At 35.8% G+C, this 11,276-nt stretch overlaps 1 protein-coding gene across 1 annotated transcript; it reads right to left on the reverse strand.

Moving 5' to 3' along the window:
* Window positions 1–1,588: 1,588 nt before the first annotated feature.
* Window positions 1,589–8,021, reverse strand: LOC111385652 (zinc finger MYM-type protein 1-like). Its single transcript, XM_023010068.1, has 6 exons — window positions 7,966–8,021; window positions 6,958–7,017; window positions 6,737–6,867; window positions 5,006–6,652; window positions 4,553–4,618; window positions 1,589–2,001 (listed from the first exon to the last, which is right to left on the reverse strand). The coding sequence occupies exons 1-6, from the start codon at window positions 8,019–8,021 to the stop codon at window positions 1,589–1,591; spliced, it is 2,373 nt and encodes a 790-aa protein (XP_022865836.1).
* Window positions 8,022–11,276: the final 3,255 nt, after the last annotated feature.

Genomic DNA, 11,276 nt, shown 5'->3' on the forward strand with positions numbered 1-11,276 from the left:
GGAGAGGTCTTGATCCCAATTCTGGGTCACCTCGCTTGAACTCCAAGGCGTACGCCACATGCTTTCTTTTGGCGAGGCTGAATGCCAAAGAAAGAAGCCTCTACTTTTATCGAACTCCTTTACCCATTGATTCACGAGGCTCAATCACTACGAGCTCCACGCAGCTCTACCTTTTCAACCTAACCTACTAAAGCTGTTAGAATGCCAAAGTAGTCCAATTCAGTTGAAAGGTTTTTCAGTTTAACCATCCATTCAAGTTTTAAAGTTATCAAACTTAAGTACTTCAACTCACTTGAACGTCACAACTTGCTTAAGTTCAATATGAGTTGAGCCATTGTTCATGTGGCTTAAGTTATAATTTCATGTGATTGGAGTTAGGACATCAAGTTCAAGTTACTACTTGAGTTAGTTATTAGGTCATTCTTAAGTTCAACTACTTAATGAGGCCAGTGCACTTGGAAGAAAAACAACATATGATGAAGATAGATTACATTGATCTTTAATCAAGATTACAAAGGGTGGGTCTGAGGCCAGTACATTGATATAAACTGAAAAGTGAACTACACTAAGCCCAGTCAATGGTGGAGGTGCCTCAGCAGCTTAAGCCTTAGAATCCAGCCATCACAAGCCTCACAGGTTCATTTTCTTAACCACCTCCGCTTCTTCATCACAATTCAGCCATCACAAGCCTCGCAGGTTAGATTTCTCAACCACCTCAACTGCTTCACAATTCAACCATAACAAGCCTCGCAGGTTCGATTTCTCAACCACCTCGGCTTCATCACAATTTAGGCTTCACAAACCTCGCAAGTTTGATTTCTCAACCACCTCGACTTTTCCATCACAATTCAACCTTCACAAACCTCGCAAGTTCGATTTCTCAACCACCTCGATTTCATCACAATTCAACCATAACAAGCCTCGCAGGTTCGATTTCTCAACCACCTCGGCTTCATCACAATTCAGCCATAACAAGTCTCGTAGGTTTGACTTCTCAACCACTTCGACTTGTTCATTACAATTCAGCCATCACAAGCCTCGCAGGTTTGATTTCTTAGCCACCTCAACTTCTTCATCACAATTCAACCATAACAAACCTCGCAGGTTCGATTTCTCAACCACCTCGGCTTCATCACAATTCAGTTTTCACAAGCCTCGCAGATTCGATTTATTCAACCACCTCGACTTCTTCATCATTCATCCACAATAGCACATTTCTAACTCCAACCATGATATAAATATCTATACTTGAACTTTAAGGACTATTATTTGGGGTTCAAAAATTCTTTCAATTTTTACCCAACTCATTGGCTTTACTTCATTAAAGTCCACACATTATATAATTGACTATACTTGGATTTGGGGGACTATTGTTACGTGTTGACACACTTAGCCAACCACTGGGGCCTATGGCCCACTCATGTCGAACCATGTGGCACTCCAGCCGAGGTGGTATGTATGGCTGAAGCCCATATACCGAGCCCCTTATGCTGAAGCCCTTTGAAAGTTGCGAGGCCCATATACTGCAGCCCTGTGAAAGTGGTCGAGGCCATTATGCCGAAGCCCTTTGAAAGTTGCCGAGGCCCATCTACCGAAGCCCTGTGAAGGTGGCTGAGGCCCTTATGCCGAAGCTTTTTGAAAGTTGCTGAGGCCCATATACCAAAGCCCTGTGAAAGTGGCCGAGGCCCTTATGCCCAAGCCCTTTGAAAGTTGCCGAGACCCATATACCGAAGCCCTGTGAAAGTGGCTGAGACCCATATACCGAAGCCCTGTGAAAGTTGCCGAGACCCATATACCGAAGCCCTGTGAAAGTGGCCGAGGCTCTTATGCCGAAGCACTGTGAAAAGTAGTCGAGGCCATGATGCGAAAGCACCATGAAAATGGAGCCGAAGTCATGAAGTGGAAGTATTATGTGAATGGCCGAAGCCTTGAAACGGAAGCAAAAGCCTTCAAACCATAAATGAGCATATTCCATATTCACTTCTCCCAATAGATCTTCTTCTACATAAAGATTGTGTTTAAACGATTGATGGGACGTTTGTCATGAGTGTAAAATGTTAAGTCTTGTCAATAGAGTGGGAGTTCTACATAAGCAATAAATGTGCAACAGGCTAGCAAGTTAAGAATGATGCCTAGGATTAGACGTTTGGGTTAAGGAGATGAGGCCACGTGCCTCCTCATTTAAGGGCCACTATTTCACATGTACTACTACAAATACTTCCCTTATGTAACATTAAAGGGGTAATGCAAGAACCAATACAAGAAACAACACTTTACTCAACTCTCTTTTATTATCTTACAACACAATACGAGTTTACACATTTACAAATATCGATTGGTAATTATTGTACAATCGGTCTACGAACATCTCCCCGGATTCCAAACGTTCTCATCCCGCGCTGTTGAGCTACTCCCACGCCCTTGATCTGTCCATTTTAGACCGTCCACGTGTCTTTGCGCGTTGGACTTTCGCTTACGTATGCACAGGTGGGTTCGGCATCTGTTGGCAACATATTCTGGTGTCAACAATGAATAATACTTTTATCTAAATAGAAATTTTTCATTGTAAATTCAATCCATTGTCACTGCAAAGGGTCTTAACTTTCAAAGAAAATTGTGTTTCAACAAGGTTAATGAACGTGGCTATATATGCTTAATTTGTATGACAAAAGTCAAAAAACTGTCAAGATGTTCATGATTTTCACAAAAAGAAACCCAAGTATGTAGTAATGAAGAACGTACTTTAATCCATTTTTTTCAAAACCATTGTAGGAGGCATGTTCTATTAATAAATGAAAAATACAACAAAAATAGAAAACAAATAAATAGAAAGTAATCCTAAATCAAATATACGATAGATTATCACTCAATTTTGAATAGATCTATGATTCCTGACCCAAAATTCCTGTCCATAAATGCATATATTGTCTGTGTATCATTTTTTTTTTATTATCTTTCCTTTCTTCTCCTTGCTATGGAGTGCATGAGTTCTCTTCCGCTTATATACACATTTTTATAGAAAAAGATTTCGATGCATTTTTGCAGATGTTATGCAAGGAGCTCTTTCTCGATGAAAACATATGATCCCGTGGTAAATATGAGGCAGAATTGGACTAAGAATGGTGAATTACTACGCATTTTTATCACCTTTCTCGATTTTGCAGGCTAAATACTGGAATAATGAAGTTGTACATACAGGATTCATGTATTTAATATATGAGATGATATCTGGCAATGCGTTATGGCTTAAGAGTTTAACAGGCGACTAACGAGTACAATTTAAAATGTTTCTACTTGCGAAATACTGCAAAAGTTTGCTAGTTACCGTAGAACCAAAAAGTCAAACAATGCTATATTGCGAGGGCATCTTTGGTACGTAATAAAAATGATTAAAGAAGAAAAACTTGTCGATTTAGACTTAGCTTTTGTTTTGGGATTTGGACCCGATGTCTCCATGTGTGTTTTGTGCAGTGACCAGCCTGTCTGACTTATTTGGCATGGTGAAAAATTGAGGGAAGGAATTGGTGGATAGAAATTTGTTTGGAGGGGGGGGGGGGGGGGGGTTTAAATTTGGGGGGGGGATGTCTTGTAATCTTTGTAAGAATTGAACCCAAAAATCGGGACAATTACGTAGCATGTATTGATATAGATACGAGATATGTCTTGAAATGAAAGAGACAATAGTATTACTGCATATCTATAGTAATATCTTACTTTTCACTAGATTTCCCCAAACCCAATAAAATAAATATAAAAAAAGTAGTGATTGAGGAAATGATGGTAGTTGAGAAAACATGCATCACATCATGATTATGATCATTATATAATAGCAAAATACAGCTGCAGCTTTCTTGTTCTGCTCCTATCAATTTCCTCAAGCTAGTTGTCAGAAATAGCATCTAATGGTCCAAACACCATTAAATCTGGTACCCAAAGCTTAAACTACTGAATTGTTTCATTGATGATGAATTGCCTGAGTAGAAGTACCCGGGGCCAAATAGATTTATCGGGACTGGAGTATACGCATTCACTATAGGTAGATTCATTGGTAGTCAAGTAGATGTATTGGTTGTAAAAGTTTGATTAGATTCATCCCTTCTAGTTCTTGATCAAAAGCACCAGTTCGTATACAACTTGCATGTAGGGATGTTAAATGGATCGAATTGAGCTGCATGAACCACAATGCAAATCAGCTTGTATTCGCATATGGGGTTAGCCAAGCTTTCCAAAAATATTTTCACTCTACAAAATATAATGAAGACACGAATTTGTATGGAGATATTGAACGTAAAAAAATCATAAAATTGTAAAACCGTCCTCCTTTGCCCCTTTTAGAAATGACTACAATACATTGTACATAAATGAATATTTCGTGTACAATTTTTTTAATAAAGAATGAAATGTCAATTTACAATAATATATCTAAAACTTAGTGTACTAAATTTTTTTTAGAAGATTATAATTATTGAAATTTTTTGATAATTTACCTTGTCTTGTATTTGATAGTCTGCATCTTATCAATCTTTCAAATACAATAGAACCTTAAATATACCTTTTTTCGACCTTCTTTTTTTCATTCGACAAAACCCACCACCTATGCTAAACACAACATTCAATTCTACAATTGACATTGGAGGCATAAATAAATCATGTGCTATCAAATATAATATCACATATTAGTTTTTATTTGTTCATCGGCATTTAAGAAGGTTAAAATTATTTATCTCTTCTCTATTTAACACAATTAGAATATGGTATTAAAAATATGTATTTAACTCAACATGAATTTCATTTTGTTTGATACTAGCACTCAGGGACGGAGCCAGGATTTATGTTTTGTGCGGGCATCCTTTTTCGACGCTGAATTTCGAGGTTTTGGTCATAGATTTAATGATGATAAAAAAATAAAACAATATTACAACAACACTACAAAAGACATAATTTATATATTAAACTTGTTTCTTGCGAGTTTTCATATTTTGATATCGTCGTACAATAACTTTACTATCGAGCTTCAAAAATATATCTCTCTCTACATAAATAATAGTGCTATCATTCATCCACTGATCACCCATCTGATTGCGCAATCTATTCTTTACGATGCTCATTGCAGAAAAAACTCTCTCCACAGTTACGGTAGCAACCGGTAAAATCAATGCTAAAGTCAAAAGTCTGTAAACCAATGAATATACTTTATCTTTCTTTGTCAAAACCAACTTCTCCGCAAGATCACCAAGGCCATTCAACCCTTCAAACTCTTTGTTAGAGCGCATGTCAAAAATATAAGTCTCAAGTTGATCGCTAAGTACAATGTCATCTACTGCAGAGAAATCTAATGAATAAAGCTCAGCAAGTCTAATCAAGCTTTTCTTGTCAAAAGAAGAAAATGAATCTTGTGGGCATAAACAAGCTACACAAAGGAGTAACTCTGTATTTACCTCCGAGAAACGATCATTCAATCCTTGAAGTTGTAAATCGATGACAGAGTAGAACAAATCTACTCGATAATGATGTAAATTTGTAATTTCTAAAGAATTACACTGAGGGCGACCACGAATTGCAAGGCGTACAAACATATCATCCATGTTGGATACATGAATGTAATATTGTTGACAAAAAGAACACACTTCTTCCAAAAATGAGTCCCACCCTTCGTCTCTCATTATTTGGAGTCGTCGTTTGCACAATCTCACCAATTGCATTGCATTCACAATATCTTGATCTTTTCTTTGCAATGCCTTTGACAGTTCATTTGACATCCCCAACACACTTCTCATCAATTGTAGATTAAATGCAAAATCAAATCTTTGTATCAACTCCAATAAATTTGTCGCATCAGATCTTTGATCACAAGAACAAGATTCATCTTCAAAAATCATTGCAAGTACATCTAAAATAGAAGGGAACATGGCAAGCAAGCTGACCAAAGAATTATAATGTGAACTCCATCGTGTATCACTAGAGCGTTGAAGGGTCGTTTCTTGATTAAGTCCCCATCCACTTAAAACCTCACCTTTTTCCAATGCCTCAACAATAAAGTCTAATTGTTTTTCTCGAAGAAGATCACAACGTTTGGAAGATACTCCAACAGTATTTATCACATTCCCAACCACACGAAAGAAGTTAGTAATAGGGATGTTCTTCTTTGCCACAGCCACAAGCGCAAGTTGGAGTTGATGAGCAAAACAGTGAATGTAAAAGGCACACGGACTCTCCTTCAAAATGAGTGTTTTCAGACCATTAAACTTACCTTGCATATTACTTGCTCCATCATAACTTTGTCCTCTCAATCTAGACATACTCAAGTTATATCTACAAAATACCTTATCAATTGCAGCCTTAAGTGATAGAGCCGTGGTACTTGTAACATGTTCAATCCCTTTGAAGCGTTCATTGACATGCCCACTATTGTCTACATAACGTAAAACAATAGACATCTGCTCCTTCATTAACACGTCACAAGATTCATCAACTAGAATAGAAAATAGTGAGTCGCCAACATTTTTGATAATAACATTGATCGTTTCAATAGCACAAGCATTTACTATATACTTTTGAACATCAGGTGATGTCAATTTGCAATTGTGAGGAGCATTTCTCAATGTGACGGCATTGATAACTTCATTATGAGCAGCCAAAAATTGCAATTGCACTAAGAAGATACTTGGATTGAGAGAATCCTCAGATTCATCATGATCTCGAAATGAGTGCCCTTGTCGCAAAAGAACTCAAACACAATCAATGGATGCATTAAGGCGTGTAACATATGCATTTCTTGCTTGTTCTGACTGTTTGTGGAAAACTGATTGAATGTGTTGCTCTTGATTTATTAACACTTCACAATTAATGCGAGCTTGATTATGTGCACTGTCATGAAGTTCAACATGAGTATGAAGCCTTTTTTTATCTTTCCAATATGTAAAACCTTCGCCAACAAAAGACTCACCTCCACCTTACTTTCCAGAACTTGTTCTGAAAAGATAACAATACAAACAATAAGCAGCATCCTTCTCTACACTGTACTCCAACCAACTACCAAACTCTTTAAACCACGAAAGATTGAATCGTCTAATTATTACTCCAAATTGTCATTTTGGAAAGTCATGATCTTGGGGCTGACAAGGACCCTTTAACATATATGCTCTTCGAACTTCATCTCGAATATTAGCATTGTAATCTAAAATAGGTATATCCTTAGACCAGGATCAGTTGGAAGTTTTGTGACATCAAACTCCACATTATTCGATACTTCCTCATCAACATCCACATTATTCGATACCCCCTCATCAACACTATCTACGATCCTTTTTCGTTGAAAGTATCTATTCATTTGATATCTGGATTTAAACATTTGATATCTAATTATTACTTGAAGTGAGTGAGAATAATTCATAATGACAAAAGGATCATAAATTCACAATTTCACAATTTCAATTCGCAAGTGCAATTCACATTTCACAATCCAATTCACAATTTCACATTATCAATCCAATTTCACAATATCAACTCACTTTCCAATTCGCAATTTTACAATGCAATTTATACTATTTCACAATCCAATTCACAATTTCACTTTATCAATCCAATTTCAAATGGGAAAGCATGTAATCCAAATGGGAAAGCATGTATTAAAGAAATTCATCAGAAGAGTTATGGAGGCAAATAATCTCAAAATATTGTCTGTGTTAAAGAAACCTCATAACTTGTATTCCAAATTATTTCCTTCACAGACTTCGTATTTTACTGTTATGTCTCAATTGATAGTTGACTTCATCTCCATCCTACCATACCAAAAGCAAAATGATGCCAAGATAAAATTGTTAAACAAAAAACAATTGAGCATACTGCATACATATAAACATCTTTCAGTTGCTCATATTGTACATTGCAAGTAATTAAAGCCACAAATTGTATTCATTGTTTCATTTCCTATAAGCTAGCGCTTCATTTTGAATGTACCAATACCAAACCAGGCAATCTACCCCCATCAAGATTAAAACAGAGCTATCAAAACCGGCCATAACCTCTCAACAGAATCATTTCTCACAATCAAAAATAAGCAGGAAGAAAGTAATGACAAATATAGATAGTGAGAGATGAAAAAGAAAATCCACATTAAACTTCAATCAAGGAATCATTAATGTTGTATAACTGGGAATAGAAGTTTTGAACTTAATATCGAGCAGACAAATTTTTCTTTCTAGACAACAGAGCACAATCTTAATTCTTTCTCTTTGAGATAAAGAAAACTGATCTATGACACGAAAGACAATTTTTTCTTATAATTTGCATAAGCTTCCCCCATAAAGTAATCTAACATGAATAAAAGAAAGTGTTAGTTGACAAAAATTGGTGAAACTTACTTCGCAGCAGGTTGATTGGAGTTTTCAACTAGGAGATCCTTTATCTTTTCATTGTACACCTTCTTCGTTCTTCTGGGCTCCGACAGCTTCGGGCTTCTCTAGACTCCAATCTCCAGTGAATCGATATGACAGTAAGTATCAATTCTTCTTCTTCGTGGCAGTTGGCACTTGGCGGTGGACGGGAACTACAGTCTAGAAGCCAGAGACTGCGAGTTGGAGTGGCGACTGGCGAGTTGGAGTGGCAGCGAGGGTTGACCGGTCGACACAGACGCGCTCAGGCTGCTCAGCAAGGGTGAAGGGTTTTGTTTTGATTTGAATGAAATTGTTTTGATTTGAATGAAATCGGGTCTAGGTTATAAACGGGTCATGGGCTGAGGCAATTGGGCTTCTTTTACATTGATCCAGGCTTTAACAAGAAAAAAAAATTATTTTGGGCCTAAAGGAGCCCAAAAGTTCAGTGCAGGCACCTAATGGGGCTCTGCCCCTGCTAGCACTAGAAGAAAAATAAAAAATGATGAACTTCCTACAGTAGTTGGGCTTGGGTCCATACATCATCATCAGAGAATGATGAAACAGTAGAAGGCAGTGGTTGTACCGTTGTAGATGATTAATCCTTCCGTGTTTGACAGCACATTGAGAATATAAATTGCAAAATGTACTTTTTATATCACAATGTTAGAGGATTATCAAATGTTTAATGCAAAGATTTTTTTTTTGTTTTTTTTGTTTATTTTTTTTAAATAATACCTTTACCACTCTTTAAGTCAATACTAGGGTTCATAATCGCAGTTAGAGGAAATAACCTGGGCAAGTCATCCCAATATTTTCCTGAAATTCATTGTATTGGTAGCAATAAATGTCATCAAGAAATGAACAATATCTATATTTATTTATTATTAATTTTTTTTTGTAATATTAAAAAATGAATTAGAACCATATGAGTAGTGACATAGTAGACACCCGCGCATGAATTGATTGCATCAAAGAAAACCTTCAAACATTTTATGATTTCAAAAGTAATTAATCAATCATTAGAATTTAAATCAAAATCAATCATATGAATGTCTATCATTATATATATTAGTAATAATTAACGCAAGATTGTAGCTTGATATTTGTAGAGTCTTACATGTTACCATATTCGTTGCAGACAATACCTCGAGTAAGTTAAAATCTGCACATGTACTCATAATTGCTTGTTTACAAGATGGAGAGACAGAAATTAAAGCAATAGCCTTTTTAATTTTTGTTAGCTGTGGTGCAATATATTAAGGTCATCCTATACACAATGAAATTAAGAATGACAAACATAGCGTAAGCGAAAAAAGTTTCGCATTATATTCCAGATGGAGTTCATTAATAAGATTTTCAATAACATTGGTGTTATTATTAACATTATCAAAAGTGATAGTACAAACTTTATCTTCACAAAAAAAAGGTATGATCTTTAATATATTGAAAATACTTTGTGCATTGTTTGAAAATTCAATGACCTTAAATGCAATAACTTTTTATGTACGATCCAAAATTTATCAATATAATGGGCTGTGGCACAAATATATCATTAATAGTTTTCACCGGCTAGAGATCGAAAATAAATGAGATAACACCGCTATAATTTCTTAAATCGTCATTAATTTGTACTTTTCTAATACTATATAAATTTATAGCATAATTGCGAAGCTTACCTCTACTAGTAGGTTTGTACCTTGGCTGAAGACATATATGTATGAAATTCATCAAGTGCACACTTTCAACTGTGGATAGAGACAGCTCAGTACCACGTTACATGCCCCTTCTCATTATTTCTGGATTACAAATCGAGTTTGCAAGAATTGCTCTAGAATGTACGTCGCCTAAACCAAATCGAAGTTGAGTTTGCCTATTGTCAACGGTCTCAAAACAAGAATGGCATTTTTCGTTCTGCATGTTGTAATGGGTAATGCCAATTTTTTTTATTTCTAAGTAAAGTCCTCTCCAAAATAATTACACTATATTCCGTAATCTACTTTCCATTCTCCGCTTTCTTTTTCGTAAAGTGTTTCCAACATTCAAAAATAGGTTCACAAGCTTTTGCCTTTTTTGTATCTTCATAGAGACCATTTCTTCCAAATCCTCATTAGGCTCAATGGTTGTCTATTCAATAGTATCGACATTTTTCATATTTAGAAAAATCATGGATGAGATTATTTGAACTATCGAAAAATTGGTTAAAATCCTCATTGTGGTTCATGAATCTAGAACAATTTATAACGAATTACATATATGTGTGTGTAGAATAAAACTGTAACTAATAATAACAATTGGTACAAGAAAATTTGGAATTGAAGAAATGTTTGAAAATAAATGAACAACTATGTAATAATTGTAAAATTATACTGCTAAAGAGATGAGAATGGTGGTGGTATATTAGCGAGACTGTAGAGAGTCTTGAAATGTGGAGAAATTGATTCACCACCTTCCCTCTTTAAAGAACTCGAACTAAAAAAAAAAAAAAAAAAACTGAAAAATCAAATTTTAAAATTTGTATTGGGTGACTGATCTGATCCGCAAGGTGTCGTCAAATGAAGTCTGCATTGCATAGCTACGCGACCATACTGTTGGCATCGCACCCGATGTGAGCCAAGCCAACTCAATTTGACACGACCCGTCCCGAATCATCCTAATGGATCCGAAACGTGATGTGCACTGATGATAGTTGCTGACTAGATCTCAAATCTATCACCAAGACTTACTTTGAGTTATTTCAAAAAATGCAACAAAATCAAATATTTATGTAAAACATAATGTGATGGGTTCAAATTATTTACTTTGTGTTTCATCAAAATGAGTTATAATATTCAACATGTCATGTGGCTCTCATTCTGAAATTATTAGGCTCTTCCAGCTAAAAAGAATCAATTTCCACCTGTA

The sequence above is a fragment of the Olea europaea genome, unplaced genomic scaffold, assembly GCF_002742605.1.
Source record: "Olea europaea var. sylvestris unplaced genomic scaffold, O_europaea_v1 scaffold3243, whole genome shotgun sequence".
Classification (NCBI taxonomy): domain Eukaryota; kingdom Viridiplantae; phylum Streptophyta; class Magnoliopsida; order Lamiales; family Oleaceae; genus Olea; species Olea europaea.

Coding starts and splice junctions, on each gene's coding strand:
- LOC111385652 (XM_023010068.1), bottom strand. CDS start 8,021: ATGGCCGGTTTTGATAGCTCTGTTTTAATCTTGATGGGGGTAGATTGC. Junction 7,018..7,965: donor GGGGTAGATTGCCTGGTTTG/GTATTGGTACAT, acceptor GTTGGAGTACAG/TGTAGAGAAGGATGCTGCTT. Junction 2,002..4,552: donor AAAAAGAAGGTCGAAAAAAG/GTATATTTAAGG, acceptor ATCTTTATGTAG/AAGAAGATCTATTGGGAGAA.